This window comes from Haliaeetus albicilla, chromosome 32, assembly GCF_947461875.1.
Source record: "Haliaeetus albicilla chromosome 32, bHalAlb1.1, whole genome shotgun sequence".
Classification (NCBI taxonomy): Eukaryota; Metazoa; Chordata; class Aves; order Accipitriformes; family Accipitridae; genus Haliaeetus; species Haliaeetus albicilla.
Window position 1 is genome coordinate 810,795 of NC_091514.1, and position 23,788 is coordinate 834,582.

At 41.7% G+C, this 23,788-nt stretch overlaps 1 protein-coding gene across 1 annotated transcript; it reads left to right on the forward strand.

The window, feature by feature from the left end:
* Positions 1–4,364: 4,364 nt before the first annotated feature.
* On the forward strand, positions 4,365–23,775 carry LOC138683217 (E3 ubiquitin-protein ligase RBBP6-like). The gene is made up of 12 exons (XM_069774763.1): positions 4,365–4,539; positions 7,964–8,063; positions 10,697–10,733; positions 15,197–15,241; positions 18,034–18,122; positions 18,242–18,338; positions 19,182–19,321; positions 20,234–20,403; positions 21,192–21,295; positions 21,745–21,936; positions 22,017–22,095; positions 22,203–23,775. Exons 1-12 carry the CDS (start codon positions 4,374–4,376, stop codon positions 22,262–22,264), a joined length of 1,281 nt encoding a protein of 426 aa, XP_069630864.1. The 5' UTR covers positions 4,365–4,373; the 3' UTR covers positions 22,265–23,775.
* The last annotated feature ends 13 nt before the right edge of the window (positions 23,776–23,788 follow it).

Genomic DNA, 23,788 nt, shown 5'->3' on the forward strand with positions numbered 1-23,788 from the left:
GTTTAAATGTTGACCTGAACTTTTACCGAAATGGATTTGCTTGCACTTTTCTTCCCTTTGAGTTCAGGCGTGGGTACAGGAAAGAAGGTAGCAGATGTACACACTAGATAAACCCCCTTTTTATTGTCAGCCACAAAGGTGCCTCTCGGCTGGGAGCCTGAGAAGGACCCCCATAAGAATTCTTGATTCTTTATATGCAATCTTAAGGCTACTCACATATTCATTTTTACAGTTTAAAAAAACCTCCTGGCTTTGGCCGTGAGATCACCTGTTACCATTCACTTTTGAGTGTTTGTCCACACAGCTCCCGCGTGCAAGCACGCTTAATGCCTATTTATTAGCTGTGTTTGCCCTATTTTGTTGCAACTTTGCCACTTTCAGCTCGTTTCTGTCTGGTCTCTTCTAACAATAGACCCACCTGCATAGGCAAGGTCACTGTCGGTCAAGTTCTGAGTGGACAAGGTTCAGAGTGGACCCCCTTGCTTTCAAAACTCCATCTCAGTGGGGAGTCTAGGTGCAGCTGGATCCAGACTTTGTCCCAGACTTGGTCATCAGTTTATGGCTAAAAGACTGTGTGTGCACAGTCAGTCCTTATATCACTTAGTTAAGATTTCAAAGTTTAGCATGCTGTTAATCACTTAGCGATCCATTCGGGCACCTGGTGTTAGTTCGCTCTGAAGTTTGAGCCCTTGGTTTCCTGAAACAGGCCCTCAGGCATCGAGTCTTATAAAAGTACATAATTTAATAGAGTGGTACAGCAGCAGGATCAGCTCGAGCTCGGTGCCCCCAGACAGAAATCCAAACAAAGAAATCCCTGGGCAATTATACCCTTGCAGACTATTCACCCCCCTCTCCATGTGATCTTCATGCACCTTTCACGCGCCCTTTGGTCCAGTCGTGGTTGTGGTCGGAGATCTTCTGACACCTTACTGGATTCCTTCACTTTATCCGGGCAGGCCCTTGTCTTGCCGAGCTGCAGGTGCTGTTGAGGGTTGTAGCCTTGAAGGCTCCTTATCATCTGATTTACGCTGGCTCGGGAGGCTCCTGTTTTTACTAAGTAGGTACACGTTCAGTAAATCTCAGTGCAAGTTTACAGCTTGTGGCCTAAGGCTTCAGCAAATCCAGTTACTCATGCTAAGTAAATCTAAGTAAAGAGCGTACTAAATCACAGAACATTATAATTCAGAAGTGATTCGTTCTACTTGAAACTTACTTATTTAAGGTCAACGACTAATATCTCTTAACATTGAGAGTCGTCCCTGCTCAAGGGGAGAGTTGCCTGGTGGAGCAGGCCAGTTGCCGCCCAGGGAGAACTCAAATTGGGCTCATCCAACGACCTGTTGTTAAAAGATCTCGCTGCTGGAGATTACTGCCGTGCAGCCATGCTGCCTAGCAGGGAGAGCTCAGAGAAGGCTCACTTAGGCTGTCATATTTATGGGGTAAAGTGGTTGGCTCATAGTCAAATTGCATACAATGGGAGAGGTATGCATGAGAGTCCTTGTACCCACAACTCTCGCTGTGCCGCTCTGCTCCTTTGTGGGTTTCCTAGAGGAGTTCTTGGCCCGGCTACGGCTCAGGCTTTACCTCCTTTGGAGCCTGTACCAAATTGCTGCTGGTTTGGTTAAGGGGGATTCAAGTGCATCCGTCACAATAATGCACATAGTCTGTCCTGTACTTCTAAAAGGTGGTCTGGGGGTGATCGATTCTGTATTACCATTTGTGTGAAAGGATTTTCAAACGTGGGTTTCTCTAGGTTTGCTTTATTAACAACTCAGAGTTGGGCCACCACCGCAGTGAATGGCGAAAGATAACTCAAAAACACCTTCTATATATACGATTTTACAAAACAATACGCAAGTGATGTTTTGTCAGAAGAAGTTCTTGGTGTTCTTGCACAAACTCTCAGTTCTCTATTCTCCAGTGGTTTCAAAAGTCCAATACATTTTCCTGTCTCAACCGATTCTTATTGTCTCGTCTCGGTTCTTCTGAAGTTAGTGGTCATAGGCAGAAGGTCTCCAGTCACCACAGTCACTTATCTTCTTACACACCAAAGATCACCTTTGAATTTCTGAGAATCACTCAGGTTGTTCTCTTAATTCATCTTACTCTAAAGTTAATCACTTACCTATTCTTATGTCTGAGATCTAAGATGTATGATTCTTTTTCTGTTGATTCAGCTTGACTGGGTTTTAAGCCAGCTATGGTGAGGGCTACACAAGGGACAAATGAGCAGCTTATGCATATTGTTTTATAAGCACCTGCATTCTATTAATCACATCTAAAACAAGCTCTAATCATTAGTTATATGTCTGATATGAATAGTCTTAGAAACGATGAGGCTTAAGGCCTAGTTCCCTTTACATTTGTGATAATAATTTGATTTCTTTTTGTAGGGCTGTAATACTCTCTGCGCTTTCATTAATGGCTTTTTCTAAGTGTCTTGACACATTTGCAACAGCTCTTTCTAGTTCTGCAACGCCTAACCCTGGGATAAAAGCTGTTACAGGCAGGCAGAACTTTGTGCCACATTCTATCAGTGGGCTGTAACACTTCTTCCCATAGATAGCAGTAGCTAGGAGCTACAGAGGCAGAAGAGAGACATGTTCTAACCTGTGTGGATGGTATTAATGCACTTGGAATACACTTTTCAGCTCAGGTTGAGGGTAAATCCTCAGCTGCCCTTTCTCCACCTCTCCAGTATCGCCCTGGTAGTTGCGTCAATGGGTAGTATCATCTTCAAATAAGTCTGAATCGTGTAAGTTATTTCCTGTAAAAGGTTTTGCATGTGCTGGATTTGGATGTTCAGGTAAACCGGTAAGGTTTGGACCCAGAGCAGATGACTCAGAGCAATCAGGATCCTACAGGCCTGTGGTGGCAACCAAAACTGTATCATTATCTTTGGTTTGATTACAGCTTCCTGCAGAATACCAGGTTAATCTATCTGCAAATGTCCACATTGTCTCAAGAGTCTGCAAGGCCTGAGAAACTCCATCCAGGAAAAAACCTCTACAGTGTGGTGGCTTATTAGAATAGGTTTGATGTACGGGCTTCTGGAGAAACTCCCTTCCACGTTCAGTGGATGTGGTATATAGTAAGGTTTTGGAAGAATCTGTGGAGGAAGACCAATTGCCTTTAGACCCAGGAACTGATCTGTGGAATGTTGCAGGCATAAGACTCCCCTTTTCATCTGTATGGTCCGAAGTGTGAATTGTCCATCTCCATCCATTGTATTCATTTCAAGGCTCTGCTGGCATTTCCAGTACCCAGCTGCTGCAGAGTCAGTAAGCTTGTCAATGGGTTTGCTCTCCAGGCATACCCAGAGGTCTCCTTTGAGGCTAGTGACAAACCCTTCCTGGCGGAAGGGCCGTATGCTCACTTTCTTTGGTGAAAAATCATAACGTAGATGCCTGTCCTCGTACCACTGAGAATTCAATGGGACAGATACCCAGGAGAGCTGATTTCTGGTAGAGGATGGGCTTTTAGTGCATACCCAACAGTCGGGCTCGTTTGCCTCCGCTGCCGTACTGTGGACTGTGGCTATGGCCAAATTATGGAATGAATAGGTATAATCCATATTCCACCACAGGCTTATAAGCAAGGCTACCCTATTAAAACCTAGGCTTCCAAATCACTAGTAACAGGAAGAACAAACAGACGGAAATAGCAAAAATAACTATCCCTTGGATATAGAGGACAGCACTGAAATCAAAAGGGTTTCCTGACTCTGGAAACCCAGAAGGCATTGAAAGATCTATCCAGTTGGCCCAGAAACGTCTGCAAGCTGTAGAATGTGACTCAGCAGAACTAGACCTCGTAATTCAAGGCATGATGTCCTGTGCTGGGGCTGTTGCAGCAGCAGCTGCGATGACTGAGACAGCACTCAAACTCATTAGGCTAGTTAAGCGTCATGCACGGTTTGTGCTTTCAGAACCTTCGGGAAATGGATCGCTGGGCTTGGAGGTCATTTGGGGAGTAACTCTTCCTTCCCTGCAGACATGACCATTGTTTGATCTTTGGCCATGCATGGTGAGCTGCCCTGCTCAGCATATCAGATCAGCATATCAGAACACAGAGCTGCACACCCCCCCGGCATGGCCTCCCCATCCTGTTGCTGATGTCTGTGCTGATCTGTGCTGACTGGCTTCTTTTCACCTGTGGTTCCTTGCTGTGCAGGGTTCGTTGTTGAGCAGAGTTCATCATTACGTAGAACTTGCCCCACCGCCATGTTTGAGACATTAACTCTTTCTGTCTCTCACAGGGCCTCTCCCCATCATCCGCCTGCCCGCCTGGGCTGCGAGGAGGAGCCGGGTGAGCATCGCCTCCATCTGCCACGGTAGACGCTGTCGTGGAGCAGCCATCGCGTGGCCCTGACCATGTCGTGTGTCCACTACAAGTTCTTCTCCAAGCTGAACTATGAGATGGTCACCTTTGACGGCCTCTACATCTCTCTGCGTGACCTCAAGCTCCAGATCATGGGCCGCGAGAAGCTGACGGCGGCCAGCTGCGACCTGCAGATCACCAACGCCCAGACCAAAGAAGGTGCGTGGGGGCAACAGGCACGGCGCCTCGGGGACTGCCCGGCTGGCGGTGTCGCAGACGACCCTGCGACAGCTTGGGTGGAAGCTGAAAATCCAGTAATAGTCCAGTCTGTTCATCAGGATGTTTCAAGGCAGTGCTTTCAGTGCAGCTACACAGATGATTTGTTTGTCGCAAAGTGTGCAAGTGGTGTTGATTAGAAGAGAGCTAAAAACTCACATCGTGAGAAAGCATATTTTTAAGCGCTAGGGTGAAAATGTGTTCTCGGGAGTTACCCTCTTTTCTGGTAGAGAGAGTCTGGCATGTTAGTAGTCCTTGTCAGCTCTTACTCTGCAAATCCCTTCCCCAGTAGCATAACAGCTGGTTGGCAAGGCATCTAAGGCTGGTAAAGGCTTTTCTTTGTCATTTCACATATAGGCTTGCCTTCTGATGACTTCTGTTCTGAAGAGCTTCTGTACTTTATCTGGGTGAAAATACTTCTCTGCATAGTGCTCAGAGAGGTGCTTTTGCACTGCTGTCAGACTCCAAACGGTGGATTAAAGCAGGCCGTAAAATAAAGTAGGAGCTTTTTTCAGTAACCTGTTGATAGCATACATATGACAGAAATTATTAAAGCTAGCAGATTTTCAGAAGTATAGGTGAATTTAAAAATGGGATTTTTAAATTGTGCATTCAGTGCGAAGCGGAGCATAACCTGAGCTGCTTGTACTTTCTTGCAGGAAGAAGGTTGTGGACACTAATGCAATAGCTGATTTAAGATTTCTGAGTCCATATGAGGCAGCAGTCAAAGTAGCTCTTGTTTAACTTGTCTGCCTCCATGAAATACTTCTTTGCCTTGGGTCTTTCAAGCATACTAAATTTCTTGGCTTTTAGACTGTTCTGTCTCTTCTGCTCTTGACTTTGAGATAACATCCAAATCTTCCTTTGCTTTTGCAAGCTTTCTGAGTTAATGGGATCCTTATTTTTAATCACAGGTCAGATTGACAAAAGCCCAGTAGCCCCTTACTGGCCATCACTGCCAGTAAAACAAGTGTTGTGCTATCAGGAAATAGGAATCAACAATGTTGTTACCTCCAGCTTTGCTGAACATTTCTATTGGAGCGCTGCTTGGACAAGTGTGAAAAGTAGCCTTGTTGGGCATGACGTCACTGCTCGCTTTGCAGATGTGGAGTCACGAGGTGAGGCAGTGTGACGCTGCTTTGCAGGTCCTGGTAGTTGCCGAGTCTCTGCTAGGGGATGCTGCTGCCCATGGGGAAGAGGTTCCTGCTGGGAGACACCAGTTCAGTCTGAGAGCTGTTAGACTAAGCTGGCTTCTGTTAAATTCAAATTGAGAGGGACTTCAGGAACAGTGCGCCAGATTTAGTCCTTCCCTGTTTAAAAAATTAAAAAAGTTACCTTGTTAGTTGACATTGTTTGGCTTCGCCTCTCATAAAATTTCATCACCAAAATTAATACAGTTAATTGAGGTGTAGGAAAAATAAATGTATTAAAGCCAACTGGTATCAGGCCCCTTCACAGAACTAACTCAGCAATGGACTCTGCTGTATGTAAACACTCTTCCACAAATTCTCTGACACGGTGACCAAGCTGGTGGGATACTTCAAGTACCAAATACAAATAGGTGCCAGGATAAGTGTCCTATACAAAGAAAGCCTTTCCTTCAACGTGCTATTGTCACTCTTCAGCTGATCCATTTAAATGTGTACTGATGGACTTTTAAGGTGAATTCAGTTTTATATCAGTCTCTTACTAGATGGCTGGACCTCTCTTCATGGTGCACTTAACAAGCGAATTGAAAACAAGCATCCATCGTAAGATAGATATAGATAGATAGATAGATAGATAGATAGATAAACACACATTCAAGGATAAGTCTATTCAGAAGGCCGGTGTCAATGCTTCTCTTCTAATGGTCAATGAATTGTCACCAAGTACTAGAAGAGGACTTATTCCTCTTTTTGCATCACACAGCTGTTGGGCATGTTCGAATTGACCTCTGCAGGCTTGCATCATTTGTGAATAAATGCATTGGTTGCTGTCCTCATATACACAGTCTCTTCCCAGGCGAGGTGCTGCCACTTGTAAAGCTGCTGCAGAACTAGAACAATCCTCAGTTCAGCACAGGCGTAGCAAACTCCTGCCTTTTTGTGGAGCCACTGTTGCTTGTCCTCTATCTCTGAAATGTCAGTCCAGCAGTTTGTGATCTGGACCAGAAAGAACGCTCTATTCCATTCAGCAGGTCGAAACAGCTGGTTTGGGCTTCTAGATCTGCAGCTGCCATGATCTCCCAGTTGCCTGCCTGGGCCCCAGTACTGCTTCAGCTCCTTCTCCATCAAAAAGTCCCAGTGCAGGCCTTTCTTGACAGGTGGCTGTGGAAGGGTTAGAGTTTCTTTTTTGAGAAGAGCTCTAGGGGTTGCTTTCAGGATACATGACTTCTGTAAAAGCTTTTGTTTTCGTCATTAGTAGTCCTTTCTCCTACAATTTGAACCTCCTCGGAAGTCCAGAGGAAGCTTGCTGTTCGGTTCCCTAGGGGGGAAGATCAGGAATTAGTTTCAGCTAAATGATTTCTCAGTTTTCTGAAGAAGCATTCTGTCATTTGGAAATAGAAGTAAAATGTTCATTTCATTGTTGAAATAATGTCAATTGACAACCAATTCACAACCCTTGGGTTAATTCAAACTAGATGATAAGCTTCAGAGGGTAGTTAGCACTTTAGTTGGAGCCAATTGTGCCCTACTTGTGAAAGCAAGCTCAAAACCCCCCCAAATTTCAGTGATCCAAATACTAGCATTGCCAGTTTTGTTTCCATTTACATGTAGAGCGCTGAGGAGCTGAGAAGCGGTGGTGTTGATGGATTAAGCTCCAAGGAATAGACAGAGGTGGCAGGCGCTCTTCTGTGTTCTGTCAGTCTTGACCACTAGCAGCACAGGGGAACTGATATAGTTAACAGCTACGAAAGCAATGGCGCAGAGTTGTCATGCTTTAGCTGAGGGCCTCTTTTGTTGCAGGGCAAGCTAGTCAGACTTCAGAATCTGGTTTATGCAGGTGAGACTTTGCTGTGGTTGGTTTTTCTCCAAAGCTCTGTTGGTTTTGTAGCCTAACAGAAGCAAAAGCAACTTAAGCTAGATCAGGAAAGAACCTCATGCATTAGCAGACTCCGCTTCAGTGACCTTTGAGACCATTTTGCTGTTGGCATTCCAACCATTTTAAAACCATGAAAAAGATTGTGCTGCTTGTGTTTGATTATCAGACCTGAAGGTTTCTTGAAATGTACTTTCAGTGTGTTGGGATGATAAAAGCGCAATGTTACATATCAAATTTTGCTTTTCTATCCGTCAAGGGATTCTCTGAAATGTTGTGTAATTATGTATTGATATATGTTCTCGTAAACTGGCAGATTCTTCTTCTGTATTGATGTTGTTTTCAGAATACACAGATGGTAATGCCCTGATTCCTAGGAACTCATGGGTAATTGTTAGAAGAATCCCTGCTGGAGGAGTTAAAGTCACCAGCAAAACCTGTGTTACGTAAGTCTCCGTAAAGCATTGTCTTCTTGGTTAGGGGTTTCAGTGCATTAACTTTTTAAATTGATATTAGTTTACAAGAGGCATTCAGATTGTATCTTTCTTGTTAAAGCTGCTGTTAATTTTTGTTGTCATGGGCTAGATTTTAATATATCTGTCCCAAAGCAGACTTACATGTTTTGGCCTGCTGGGAGATGGGGTTCAAACTGCAACAATGGTAGCTTTTAAGATGATTCCATTGGGTTTGTTCTTGGGGTTGATTCTTCTGAGAGCCAAGTTGTAGATCCCATTTCCTCTACGTGGAGAGATTCCTTATTTTATGTGTTTGATTTGATTGCCTTTATAGTAAAGACAGATAGGCATAGTTGTGTAAACTTATAATTTGTTCCCGCCTCAGAAGAGTCTGATTGTCAGTGTTTGACTATTTCTTGCATTTGGGGGAGGCAGGGTGGGATATGGCAGGTACTCTTACCCCCCAAATCTGGGTGTTTTGCATACTAGACACAGAGGAAAGACCAAGGGTTGCCAGCTGGCAAACCATGCAAACCAGAAGTTCCATTCATAAGTGATTCCTGTTAGTTTCCTAAAGACAATGTCCATTTCAGTCAAGAGAAAAAGAACACTCTCCTAAAGTGTATCACCTTTTGAGCGAGTACAACAAAGGAATAGTTAACCCTTTCCAAACTTGAAACTCAGTAAGCAGTTCAGCACCTTACCAAGCGTTACTAGTTATCTAAGTCTGTTTTTACCCTAAGTTGATAGCAGTGCTCCTGGTTTTCAATCTATATTCCTAAGATTTCTGGAGGACAGAGAATCAGATGTATTGGTTAAACTTAAAGCTATCCAGATGCAATGCTGACTACAGGATTATTGCTGTCATGTATGTATTCAGCTACATTAGCATTGTTTGAACATTCATGTTTTCCAGCCTTCTTAAAGAGACGCCTCTCCCCCACAATTAGTAGGTATTATTAGCTTGTGGTTTTGCCATGTCTTTCTCATGTTGGTTCTCAGTCAATAAAGTAGACTGGTGAGTTACTGCGTGTCTCGAAAAAACAGTACAGCAGCATCCTGGTACCTGTGAAGCATTTGTGAGGAAAAAACCCTGAATTGCTGTGACTCTGCCTGTAAACTTTGGGCATATTACTTCAGCAGTTGTTGCAGTGCTTTCAGGCACTACCTAGGAATTCAGGACGCCACAGTGTTGTGCTTATAAACATGGCCTTGTTTTGGCCATGTTTAACTTAAATATGTGTGCTTAGTGCCACCTTGTCAACACATCCTCCGTTTCTGGTTGGCTGGCGCTCTCTCCTGGTATCATAATACTGGCCTGAAATGAGAGGAGAGATGCTGCTAGCATCAAAGATCAAACAAAGACCTGTATGTGGGGATAAGGAAAGAATGGTGCTGCTGTTGTAGTGTTGAAAATGAACCAGGCAGATTTCTATTCCTTCAGCTGGAAACATTGCAGAAACAACTGGTAGAGTGGTTAATGTTTGGGAATGAGGAACGTATGCTGTAACGGTGGAGAGGCCTTCAAAAATGCGTTACTCACCTTGTTGTATGTTCTTCAAGGTAAATGGATGAAGAAACCATTGTGTGGTAATCTAAAGTATTTCCCTGTGCTTCCTCATCTTCAGGAGGTACGTGGCTGTACTTGCGAGCCTGGTGGTATTCTAGCAGTGGCAGGAAGCATGAGCCTTTCTATTTGTACGTAAATTCCACAGCAGCCTTTGAATTGTCTCTGCTCATGGCACACTTTGGATGACGTATGAATTGTTTGTTAACTAGATCAAGGGCTGCACGTCTGATTCATGATGAGTGGCATGCAGATACAGATCAATAAGTGTGTGGAATCTCAGCAAGTTTTCAAATGTAATGACTATTGCCAAAAAGATTGTAGCCTTTTCAAGATTATCTTAAAGCAAATGCTGGCAAGTAAGACCTTTTCTTTTTCATCACAGGGCTCCTAAATCACACCAAACCCCAGAAACTGCTTTCAGGTGCCATTTCTACTACTATTTTTAGTCAATATTGCATATGCTAAATGTAGTAGCTATCTGAATACAGTGCTTGGGCTTTCACAAAGAACTCTGTTCTAAAGCCTATGCTGCTGCCATTTTTGTTATTTCTTTGTCAGATGACTGACTGTTTCCTCTGAAGTACACTTGCACTTCAAAGTGTCTAGAACGTCAGTGTTCTTTCTTGGAAATTAAAGTACTGTATCTTGTACCCATTTGTAATACTAGATAGGCACAGATTGGTTAAAGTTGCCTTTGTATTTTGAGAGTTGATTATTTAAGAACGCCAAGCTGTGATACAGACTTCATCTTTTTGATACTGACGCAGCAGAGACAAAATACCTGAGGACTTCCTCTTGCACTGTTGTGTTCTATAACTGTACATCTTAATTTGTGACAAAGTAGAAACGGGATTTGGGTTTGTTTGTTGGTTTTTTTTAGTTGCGCTGAATGTGCCAAGAGGGAACAGTTTAGGTATATGAATAAATTTCCACATTCCCTAGACTATCAGAACATAATGTTTTGATGTTCAGGTTTTATAATCTGTTGTCACTGCTTTATGCTGGGTACAAGTGCTTTACTTGAAATTCTGATCACCTTTATTTCTTCTTCCAGGAGTCAAACGGAGCCAGTGCGTGGAACATCAAAAGCAGTATGTAAAAACACAATCTCACACTTTTTTCTACACACTGCTCTTAATTCTAAACAACGTAGCCTTGTATTAATTTTCCAAACATTAACTAATTATATAGTCCAGTAAAACCTGGTATATGTTGTAAAGACAATGTCTTTGATTCAGCATAGGAAAAACTGGGTAATGCCATCATTTGCACAGTTCTAATGTAATATTGGTATTGGTGCCTAGCGATGCATTGCGTTTCACATTGAATATGTTAGAATATTTCCTGTATGACTTTGTGTTGCACAGGTAATGTATGATCGCTTTTAGATCATGTAGGTCCGAGGTTTGCACAACTGAACATGGTGCCATGTTCTACATCTGTGTATAGCTAGTAATGCGTATGTTTGTACAGGTTGTTTTGTGCTTTTTGTTTCTTGCAATCCAAATTGTTTGGAGTGAATGTTCTGCCATTTCCACATTATATCGCTTAGCTTTTTTTTTTAAATACTCTTTTTGCCTAAAGGATTTTGAAAATGTTATCAAAACCCACTGAGAAACCACTGTGGTTAGACTTGGTACTGTTTCTTACTTTTGAACTGGGGGTTCAAACAAATAGCCAAACCAACATATCCCATACGCTTTGAGGACAGTCATGTGCAGCTAAATGTTTCCTTTTCATGTGCTTAAATGCTTGGGTATTTGTTCCTAAAAGTGTATAATTGAAGTGATATTATTTGGGCCCCTCTGAGTACATGTATGCCTTTAAGAGATTGCCATGAATTTAAATATGGTTGCTACGCAAAGTGGTATTCTGACATTCTGCATTTGATCTTTCCACTCTATCTGATGAAGCAGTTTAGTTTAATAGTTTGTCTGCAAGTGAAAATATCTAAAACCCAGTGTACAGATTTTGGCACAAGGTTAGAGCCTGGTGTATTTGTGGGTAAAATCCCTGTCATTTGTCTGAACTGCTGCCTGCAGTAATTTTTTGGACCTGGGTGGCTTTGGGGTTGGATGCTGCTTTGATTTCCCAAAGGTTAAGCCTTTCTTTAGTATACCCCCACTCTGAATTTCCATTTGGAAAAGGGGCAGCATTTTTCTTCAGGTTAGAAAACACGGTCATTCTGCTGCTAAACTAGAGAGAAGTCACACCAGGAAATACCTAACCAGTAATGGTCTAGATCTGGATTTGCGACTTGGGTCGAAGGCTAGGTGTAACTGTGCTTTTCAAAATAGCCCTTATGATGTAAAAATTCCTATTTGTTGGTTTTTATTTTTCATCTTGAAGTATAACTGCTTTTTCTTCACTAGAATGGTGTGAGGCTTTGCACTAACCCTGGATCATTGGATCTGATCCCTTGATCAGCTGTGCGGGTAACTTAATCTAGAAATTCATGAACTCTGGGGTTGTGTTCTGTGAGGAATACAGCCTCTGATTCTCGTGGAATGGTATACAATGAACTTAAAGTGGAAAACTTCTTGTATGTTGGTGTAAAGTTTAGATAGATGTCTCAAAAAAAAATTTTTTTTTAAGAAAGGAAAAATCCTGGAGTGGGAGGGAAGACTTAGTTAGAACTAATTAAAAGGAAGACAAAGCAAAACTGTTCCCTTTTTGTTTGCTCTGACTGTACCTGATGTGGGTTGTGGGTAGCCATAGGGAGGGTGGAAGCCTTGCATCTCTCTTTACAAGTCCTCTCTCTCTCTCTCTCTCTCTCACAGACACAGAGTAAAAGCACTGCAGCCTCAGGTGCTTCTAGTGTTGGAGGCACAGTTAGCTTTATTCTTAAAGCTAACTCAGGTCTTGGTCTAAAGTGTGTGTGGGGTTTTTTTTGTTTTGTTATTTTAAATAAACATCTTTCTGCGTGTATTTCAAAGCCAAACCTGGATCTTAGTGTGGTCTGAATAAATCACTGGGAAGGCTTGCCAATCATTGTTGAACAGTAAAGCAGCAATGTTAAAATCAGTCCAGATTTTTTTTTTTAAAAGGATGCACAAAAACTTATACTTTGAATATTTCTTAATTGTCTTGCTCTTATGTTAGCTGTCATTCTACACTTCCAAATCTGTGCTGCTGTCCTACTGTTACTACTGCCAAATCAAGAAAGTGAATCCTATTTGTTTTCGTATTCCTATTTCAGTAACTGCAAGGATCTCTAGTTGGTATTAGTCCTCAGAGGCTGCAGAAATGCAGAGAGTCATGCGCATTGTTTTAGCACCGTCAAGCACAGCTGTGATCCTTCCTGGCTGAATTTTCAGTTTAACCAAGCTATTGGGTTTTAGGAAACCACTGTAATTTAAATGCAGCACTCCAGTAGTGAGATTAGCCTTTTCCTCCTATTTTCTGTCCCCTTTCCCACTTGCTTTATGTGAATTTCTGTTTAGGCTTCTGTTTGAAATGGGAGTTAATACATTGACTGTTGATTCTGGTTTTTTGAGGGTTTTCTTTATTTGGTTACTTTGGGGTTTTTTTGGTTTGGGTTTTTTCCCCAATTCTTCTGCAGTATTACCTTGGGGTTGTATACAAGTTTCATGGAGGTGTTGTTTCTACTTGACCGATTGGAGGGATGGCAGGAAATACTTCAGTAGAAATTTAAAGGAAAAAACCAAAGACAAAAGTATGTAGGATCATTGGAAGATGGCCGTTGGGCAAATGTACTAAATAGTACATTAATTTTCTATCTGCTGCTTTTGGTAACTGTTCATAGAAAGGAGTGCTTTCATCTCCTTTAAGAAATCAGACTGTTGCCTGCAGGCCATATAATAACTGCTTCCTAAAAAAATACAAGAACTAATATTAACTGTTATGTTTCAGTTACTGGTCAATCCTAGACTGTTTAATGCCAGACTCCAATAGAGAGCTTTCCTAATTCCTTGTTTGCTTCTGAAAACCCGCAAAGTGATAATGGTGGTGCCTGCCATGAGAGAACATAGGCCTGTTTTTCCACATGTGAAGAAGAGCGGCATGTGGAGCATGAAGCTTCAAAATACTTGATCAGACTTCCGTTTTTGACAGAAGTGGGTACCAAATGTTGTGAAGGGAAGGAGAGTTGAATCTTCTGGTAAGATTTGCAGTGGAAAGAAGGTCTCTTGTTCCAGATCTGGGTGCTCCTCTCCAAAGGCACGTTTTCAAGAATGTTTTAGTTAGTGTTAGAGTAATGTTGCCTGTGCTTTCCTAAACATCTAGAGAAGACATGATTAACTGGAGTGAGGAAACATCTTCTGCATGTAAATATTTTGTCCCCAGAGTCTGCTAAAACTGCTCCCTTGAATTCTTCCACTACGTTAGGTAATAAAGGACAAGGGCTTTTTTCCAAGGAAGGATTTTAATCTCGCCTCCGATCCATTTAGTGACATCTTGAGGAGAGCTGTTCAGTTTGCGCTGTGACACTTTATTCTACATTTTTGAACAACCAAAGTCCTAATAAGCAGTGATTCAGGTGTCTTTCTGATCATGTTTTGCTAGTGTAAGCTTAACTGCTGCTTGTGGCATAATATAATTCCATATTCTGGAAAAGGAACAAGCTAAGTGTTACCCTGCTTACTTGTGGAAAAGCAGCATTTCACTATTAGTTCCCAATAAACGCTGCAGCCTATTACAAACTAGTGGCCTGAGGGCTTCACTCCTGCAGGGTGTTCCAGGAGGTAGGTGGGAGGGAGGAGTGTGGTTGCAGTGGAGAAAAAAATTACAGGACTGTGCTCTGACTCCATGTTTTCATCATCATTAAAAATTGGTTTTGCTCTGATAATAAGGAGCATAATATTAAATTCTCACACTTCCCAAACTAATTTGGATAGTATGGCCCGTGGTCTAATAAAATACAAGACATCAGTATTCTCTGTTTTTGTAGGCTGCTCTGTCATGGTAAACACCTTTATTTCACTAATGTGAGCAGTCTGTTTTTTTCTAGACAAAGTGGTGGTTTACTTTCATGGCTGAAGTTCTGGACTGGTGTTTTTATTTGGGTGTTGTGGGGTATGGTGAGTTTGGCATTTTTAAACTTAGTGACAGGAGGGGCAGAGTTCATGGTTGAGGGCCGATATGCCTGTGCTTGATTTTGCCAGGCCGCTACTGTCTTCATAAAAGCATAACTGTGTGCATTTAGAAATGATGAGATGTTAACTGATTAATTGACGAGCTACACGGAAAATAAGTTTCCTGTATTGATGCTTCCTTCTCAAATAAACGTAAATCCTTTCTAGCTGAAAATTGACAGATGTGAGCATTTGACAAGGGTCCCTCTCTGAGATACTGTGGAGCAGTAAGTTGATGTCATGCAGGTTTGGTTATTTTAGTTTCTTCTCATTAACCACACAGGCACTCTTAAGGTGCCATAGGTTTGGACTTTGAGCAAACACAAATTACACGGGCTTGGTAGTGCCCCTGTCAGTGACACTCAGAGGATACAGTGCAGACTTTCAGACTACAGTAGATGTTAACTATTGCTATGTTTTGACTGTAGAACTTGAATATGTGTTTAATTTTTTGTGAACAGATAGATGCCTCTCCTGCATCTCTTTCTCTGGCCCAGCTTGCTAAGGTATAGATATATTCTTTTCAAATTCTTTAAAAAAAAAAAAAAGTGTTTGCTTTGTTTTTTAAAATCTTATACTGTGATCTATGGCTGGATACCTGTTGTAATGGAAACAAAACTTTAATTTATTTTTTATTGATTTAAAGTATTAATTTTAACTTTAAAATGTGTGTCTATTTTGGTACTAGCCTGTAAAGAGTAGTTCCCACTTTGGGAAGATAGAAGGGGAGTACCTTATCAGCCTCAACGTAATGTTGCACTATTACTCATCTTCCAGAAACACAGAAGCAGCATTTCAGAAGCTGCTTACCATTTCTCATATGTTTCATTAATTTTGCATTGGAAACTAACAGTTTTTACAGAAGAATTGAATGGGCTGTAAGTTACGGACATTTGGAGGGGGGAGTGGGCAACAGCCAAAAGAGAATCGTTTCTGTAACATGGACAATTGCATGGCTGTTTTTGAATTTCTAGCCATTAAAGTTACAGATCCATTCTTTTAATGCTGCACACTTTCATAAATACTAGTATATAGACAGTAGACAACATAGTCTAATTTGTTTGAATGCAGACTGTGTAAAGTGTGAAAGTGTACCTGATTGTTTCTAGGAATATACCGATGTGTGTGTGTGGCATATTAGCAGATGTGACCTTCTGGAACTGTTGTAATGCCATGTTTTGCTATGGAACTGCTTGCATTTTTTGCTCAACAATGTGTACCTTCCTCTGGGAAAGCACTACTGGCTGCACTTTGTGAACAGGCATAGGGCTAGCCAATGAAATAACTAGTCTTTAAAGTTACAAAGCTTAGAGAGGGCAGGGCCTAATGCAGAGGAGCTAGTTCTTTCTTCTGAAAACGAAGGCTGGAGTTCATTTCCAAGAAAGAGGAATCTCTTCGCACTGGTCACTCCTTTCCCCTCTCACTGAAGAATTAAATTGTGTGCATCTGGGGGAGTGGAAATGTTTGGAAGGTAGCCACCAAAAGAACTTGGTCTCCATTAGTGCTGTCCCTAAACATGTCCTTGGTTCTGTAAACGTATGCCAAATTTTACTCTTAAAATATGAAGAAGTGTCCTTGTGGTGTACACATTTAAGCTTTTGAGAAAATTTCAGTATTCCAGAAAAATACAGGAACATAATGTAAAGCAGCTCAAACCTGTTACTTACTCTAACCTCTTTAGTGCAGACTGACTTGGCATGGAGGTGATGTGTTCAGAGTTTTCTGGTTTATTATTACGACGTGTGAAATGCCATATTTGAATTTTGGTCTATTCCTACTAATGTGTTGTGGGTTTTGGATGTGTTTTGTAAACTGTTTGGGTTCAAAGAAATTAGTCAAGTATCTGTAAAGTTTTCTGTAAATGTTAATGGAAATGATTTCATAGGTGTTGATCTGGATTATGTTACTGTGGAGAAAAAAATGGTGTCTACGAAACACCCATTTAATAGAATGTTGACACTAGTTGGTTGCTTTTGTGAATGAACGCATACAAAAACAAAACCATGAGTGGTTGATCTGAGTGGTTGATCTGAATGCTAGGTGCTTGAAGGTCCACATCCTTTACAGCCTCTCCCTTAGACCCTGCTTGGATCTGGACTAGTGTGAAATAAAAACATTGGAACAAATACTACTTTGAAAAAACAGCTGGCTTCAATAATTTGAAAGATCTATTTCTGCATAAGGTTGATATTACAATTTGTATGTTACAAGGACACAGTCAACTGGAAAAAAATGCAGGTTGTGCTTCCTGTAGTTAAATCACTTAATATGAAGAAGTTAGTAGAGGGGGAAGCATGCAGTGTGGACTGCCTCCAGCACATGATGGTCAAATTTGTAGTGACAAGAATCTTTTGTCTTGCTGAGGGATTATAAAAAGCTTGCTTCCTTTTAATGCTTCTGTGTGGGAAGCTGCATTTCAGCAAGCAAAAACAACTTCCCTGACTCTTAAGTTGTGTGTCCCGTTAATGCTGCAAAATGTAAATAAGGATACTTGCATGCATCTTTCTCAATTAAATGTACAGTGGATGTCTTCTTCAAATAGGCTGGAGCTTAAAAATCACCTTAAAAATACTGGATCGTGTAATGTTGTCTACATATCCCTTCGGTGTTGCGGAGGGACATCACACACAGACCAATGCGATCAAGTGAAGTCCATTTACTACAACGTTGGATACAGTTATATACCTTATGCGCTTGTGCACGCGCCTTATACAATACTCTAATTGGTACAATACCCCGTTTCACGCGACACTATCTTATTCTCTATTGGCTGAGCAAGCTTCTTCACGAGGTGTCCAGCAGTCACTTATCTCATTCTTCAGCATCCAGGTGTTGTTTGTCAGGCTCTTCTTATCTTCCTTTTTCCCAGCGTACAAGGACACAGCGTCCTTGTCTGCTCCAGCGTTTTGTAAACTTATGCTTCGTTCCCACGTAACGGCTGGATTGCTCACATGCCTTCGCCCAGCCAAGAAATCCTCAACACCTTCGGTCCACTTGGAAGACAATTGGATTGGTTACGCAAGTCTTTCTGTAAGGTACAAACAGAGCCTAAGGTTTTGAGTGCCCAAGCACGCTCTTGTCAAGTAGGTTAACACGCACACAAACACCATGTAATAACGGTGCAAGGGCTCCCCAGAACATCTTCAGGACAACGGTATTTTCTATAAGCAGCTCTTTTCATGCAACCTCAGCTAGTGTTGTGCTGCTCTTTACAGGACTGGGTGAGCGGTGTTGTCTTTGGCTGTGTGGGCTTAAACGTGTTTCTAATGTGCGTGTCAAATAATTGCCTGTTAAACAGACTGCCAATCTGGCTGAAGCCAATGCTTCCGAAGAAGATAAAATAAGAGCTATGATGATACAGTCCAGCCGTGAATATGATCCAACCAAGTAAGTGTTGATAACGTCAGATCTGTTCTTTGAAGATTATGGAAAAAACTGTAGAGGTCTTTGGTTTAACAAGAGAGACACATGCATACCTTGTTCTTTTATTCCCCCAAATCTTGTAGTTACATGAAGAAACCCTTGGGTCCACCTCCATCATCACATACTTGCCATCGTTGCAGAAAACCTGGCCACTCTATAAAGAACTGCCCAACAAATGGGGTAAGATTGTGGGGGACTTCTGGTGTTACTTGGTTTTTAATTGTTTTACCCTGGCAGTTAGGTAACAAGTACGTGAATGCTCACGTGAAGAATTGTTTCTCTTGGGGTGAAATACAGAGCTTATATGGCAATGTTGCAAAGCCCTTCAGAATTCAAGGGAAACCTGGAATTAGAAATGTAAAATGTTCTTTTTTCTAGGTCATGGACATGAAATGTGTCCATAGATCTTTCTCTGTGAACTTGCATGCGTGTTTTTGTACATTTCAATGTTATTGGAAATTTTTCTGGTTTTAACTCTTTTTAGTGACAGTTCATCGTTTTTAGTGTTTTGTATAAAAAGAAGATGTTTCTGTTGACCCCATCTACTGAACATTTGTGTGTTTTAATCAGACAAGCCTCTGGTGGCGTCTTCATGCCGTTTAATGTTAGTCACTGAATGTACATGCATGAGGTATGAATTTAGCCTTCATATAGAGATGGTGAATGTAAGTTTCCCCAGGGAGTGATTCAGAGCACTGAATTAAGCTCTCCCTCTGAATTGCCCTTTGGCGGAGGAGGAGCGGCTTTGTGTCTCTTCTCTGAGTGGATGATGAGCTAAGGGCTGTTTCACCCTTAAGGAACCTGAGGGTAAGCCAAAGAATGTCGACCAAGTTCAAAACACTGCTCAAGCCTTTGGAACATCCTGGCTGTATTCATTTAGGAAAAGAAGTATTTTAGTCAAGCGACCCTTACGCTAGGTAAAAGGAGAGGATTAAAGGCTCTTGCTGCTTAAAATCATCATTGAAATGTCATTTTACGTGTGGGTCTTAAGATGCGGTATGTCTGCATTTCTTGTCTCAACAGGACGAAAGTTCTGGGTCTGTTTCCAGAATGAAAAAGAGCACAGGAATTCCAAGGACTTTCTTGGTGGAGGTGAAAGATCCCAATACGGAGGGTGTTAGGCTGACAAAAACTGGAAAATACGCAATGCCATGTCTTAATGTGTAAGTATGGAATTAATTGGACCGACCAAAAAGTGAACGAGAGAAACCGTGCGTAGATGTCAGTGGCAGTGCAATGAGGTTGACCTGCATCTGTAATGAGGAGGGAGGAAGCGTTGTCATTGTATCTTAACCTTAAAATCTGTGATGCTTTCTAATGTTAAAATAGGGTGGTCGTACTGTTCATGCCCCTGGAACTTGGTTAAACTTGTGGTATGCTAAGAACCTGCATTTCTGCAAAAGATTTCAGTAGTGGTTACAGTGGGAGTCGTTCTCTGTGAAAGCTCGTTTTGCTTCTGCTTTGTGTTTCAAAGGCTTCTTGCAAAGTTTAACAAATAGCTGTTAGGCTGAGATTTCCTCCCTCTGGGTTTTATTAGATCTTATGGGTGAAACAGGCTGCAGATTTCCTGTTGCTATGAACTAAGAAAATACTGCTGTGTGCTGACAAGAGTGGCTGTTTTAAAATGCACTTGGTAGCACTTTGGGGTTTCTGTCGTGGATCTCCTTTTGTAGAAGCTGTAACATGGACTTCTTCCACTTATAAAATGTAAGTACTGGGAGACTAAGTTTCCCCTGAGCCTGAAATTTACATTTAGCCTCTGGCAAAGGAGAGGTGGGACTCATTTCACCTGATTTCTAGCTGTCAAGAAATGATTTTTTCTCATCTGAGCTAATTTCTTTGTTGATCCACTGAATGGGATAGCTCTGCAGCGGGAAAATTGTTCCGCCCTCCCTATTCTAGTGTGGTGGCTACAGAAAAGTAGTTTCAACTAAATGCCTATGTTTTAGAAGGCTAATGTGGAGTGAGAAGAATTCCATCTCCTGTCTTCCTTTGATAATATCCAAAGCTTGGAAAAGTTTTCCTTTACCCATCTTTAATTTGTTTCTTTTTCCTTCCCCTTTCCCCTCCTCCAGGGAAGCTTATGCTAGAGGAAAGAAGGAAAAGCCTCCCTTTTTACCAGAGGAGCCATCCTCTTCCTCCTCAGATGATCCTATTCCAGATGAGATTTTATGTCTCATTTGTAAGGAGATAATGACTGATGCAGCTATTATTCCCTGCTGTGGAAACAGTTACTGTGATGAATGTAAGTGTGAGCTCCCACGTTTGTTAATTCAAAACAGCACATCTGCTCTTCTGAAAGCAGAAAGGGGAGATCGCGAAATTACTTTGTTACCAGTTCTATTTTATACTTAAGTATACCCTGAATAGGAAAGGGCTCTTCAGGTATAAAGGGAAAAAAAGCCAGAGCTTTAATAGTTAAATAAATGAATAGTAAAATAAATAGTTTTTCAGTTAAATTTACATGCGGAAGGACGAGTATGAGAGGAGTGGCTGGTTGTGCAGGTGATTGCAGTATTGGATATTGAATGCATTTAGTTTGCCCACAGCCCTTTCTCTCATACAAAACTATATAGCCAACTCTGGTGACTTATGGTGGTCTGCAACAAACGCAGAGTTAGAGGCATTTAATCCACATTTTTCTCCCCGGGAGAGTTGGTTAAAACCTTCAGAACTTGAACCTAGTAATGGTTTTTTGAACCTACCATTTGTTTTTTTTGAGACAAGTTTTATTCATTAACCTTGAGGGTGGGGACTTCTCACTCTACTATATAGTGGGAAAAAGACTAGCTGAAACATCAAGACACAGCCTACTCTACATCTTCAAATGTTACAACAGTGACATACCAAAACTCTAGAGTTATTTGCTGCATACTAGAAATTTTTTACGCTATTGAACCTTTGTAGCTTCATGCTCTCAATTCAAGACCATATTCACCTGTTGATCATATACGTGTTTTTATAGTTGATTAGAACCCCCAAAACTTCCTTAGTTTGGCTTAATGCTATTTTGATTATTCTAATTGTACACAGGTATTAGAACAGCCTTACTGGAATCTGAGGAACATAGATGCCCAGAGTGTCATCAGACAGGTGTTTCGCCTGATGCTTTAGTGGCCAACAAGTGCCTACGCCGGGTAACCTGATGACTTTTACGTAAAGTGCTTGTAAGAATAGGCTCTTTGTAAAAAGCTGAAAGGGAAGGAAATATTAATTTACATCTGCTTAAGCAAGGTTGGATTGCATAAGGCTAAATTCACCTTTCCAGTACATTATCTGTTATCACAGAAGCTTACAACTCCTTGGAGACAATCTGGCAAATTCAGGTCATGCTTTTGTTTAAGGTGATTGCCTCGCTTTCAAATTCTGTGTTAACACGGCAGTACTTTGAATACAGACACTCTGAGTTACCAGTCGTTAGTATCAGTGTTTAATGTGATGTGTTCATGTATCGGCGTGTTGATTTCTTTTGGGATTGATAGCATTTACAGCTAATTACACAAGTAATTTTACTCTGTGGAAGCTTTTGTTTTTATATCTGCTGAAGTTTCATATTACCTTTTCATAAATGTTTTTCTGCCTCTAGGCTGTGAGCAACTTCAAAAATGGAGCCGGTTACAGAAAAAGGCACCGTCAGCAGATTTGGCACCAACAGCAGCAGCAGCTGCCACTGCCACCACCCCCGCTCGTGACTCTTACACCTCCTGCTGCTCTGGTGACTGCTGCTGAAGCTTCTACATATTCGTCTCTGTCAATCAGCAGTTTGTTGGAAGAGAAGGTAAGCTGTGTTTCAACATTTGCAGCGATTCTTGTATTTTAGTAGAGCTTATTTTCCAGCTGTCTGCATTTATTCACAAGGGCTGTCAGATTCCTGTACTAAGACAACCAGCATTACCAAGTCGTCTGGGCCCCCAAGGACAATCAACACTCACCACTGGTAAGGCACTGTAACTTTCATTTTTTTAAAAAAGAATTTCTTTTAAAAAATGATCTTCAGATACACTGAATGGGGTTTTTTGCTTTTTCCTCTCTCCGCTCCAAAAGGTCATCCCGCGAGAGCCAGTACAATTTGCTCAGCAGGTGGCAGACCCGGCTGGGAACTGTAAGTGTTCTACAGAAATTCAATGTATTAATACTTGTAACGTGTTAAATGAGGCTGTAACACATAAATTCTACAACAGCTGATTTATAATGAAGTAAGTGTGCACCGATAGTTGTGTAGAATACAAGTGGTCATTAATTTTTAAATGGCCTAATTTGAGTTGGCTTTAACAAAGGGGTATGTGCTCACAGTAAGATTATTTACGATAAAAGTCCAGTGCATAATTGAAAAGAGGACTCTGAAAAATGCACGCTTTTTGAGGAAACCATAAGTGCATCTAAAAATCAAATATAATTAAAGGATCGGGTGGAAAGCCACCCTTTTGCTCACTGGCTGTGTAAGGCTGAAGAAATTGATTTCCCAATAGAAACCAGCCTCCAGCATTCTTTTTTGAACAACTTAGTTGATTCTGATTGAGCAAATCATTGGAAAAGTCAAGGCTGTTATTTTAGGACAATTCTGAGTTTCTTCAATTTAGTCGTCTCAAATAGCCAAGCTGCTTTCTCTCCGTTGGAAAGAGAAGAGTCTGTTTTATCTATTATTGCTGTGCCAAGTCAGTCCTTCATTTTTTTATATACTTGATGTTAGATAGACTGTAAGGGTGCACCGTGTTTATAAAATCTCAAAGAGAAATCCAAACAAAAATCAGGATCCATCCACACAGATGATTTAAAATCTCAGATTCAGTAAGCAAGAAAATAACAATGCAGGGACAAGAACAGGCCAAGTACATCATCATGAGGCAACAGCACAGGAAGCGTATGTGGAAGAGGTTAAAAGAAGTTTGAGAGAAGATGAGTTAATATTTGTGCAGGACTTTGAAGGTTAGAAGTGCGAAATATGAAGTGTCTCAAGGAGTAGCAGAGGAGCGGTGGGCACATGGCACGTGGGAGATGGGAGTCTCTGTTAAGCATGGGCAGCCTCCACCCGCAGCTGCAAAGCTGAGTGTAAGGAGAGAAGACCGAGGGGAGTGTTGGGGGTGAGGATGTGGAAGGCAAGTATGAGGATCAAGAAATGAGTGTAATCTCACATGAACGGAAAGCAGGGAGCAAAATGCTTAAGTTGAGAACAAGAAGTGCTCGCCACCATGCTCCCGCTTCCTTCGCTTTCCTCTTTAAAATCCGACAGAGTGTAACAAACAGTGACACATGTTTTTGGGCTTCTTTAGAGGTCCAAATCGAGGACGCCTGCACAGTGAGTGTACCCAAAGGACTCAGGCCCCAGCACTACCAGAATCAACACCAGTCTTTGTGCCTGTGCCTCCAGCTCCCTTGTATCCTCCAGCACGCCATGCGCTTCCTCTTCCACTGGGGGTACCACCACCACCGTTTCCTCCTCAGTTTCCACCTGGCCAGCCTCCATCTGCTGGGTGCACTGTCCCCCCTCCAGGATATCCCCCAGCTCCTGCAAACACGTCATCAGCTTGGGTTCCAAGAGCAGTACCCATGTCTCCTTCACTTACCATCCCAAGGACTCAAGCATCTCCTTTCTCTAGGGAGGAGTTTTACAGAGAACAACGGACTCTTAA

What these genes read in the sequence shown, in the direction of transcription:
- LOC138683217 (XM_069774763.1), top strand. Translation starts at nt 4,374, where the DNA reads ATGTCGTGTGTCCACTACAAGTTCTTCTCCAAGCTGAACTATGAGATG. An exon ending in TGCGTGGAACATCAAAAGCA is followed by an intron (nt 10,734 to 15,196) that starts GTATGTAAAAAC and finishes TTTTGTGAACAG; the next exon opens with ATAGATGCCTCTCCTGCATC. An exon ending in GCAGTTTGTTGGAAGAGAAG is followed by an intron (nt 21,937 to 22,016) that starts GTAAGCTGTGTT and finishes TTTATTCACAAG; the next exon opens with GGCTGTCAGATTCCTGTACT.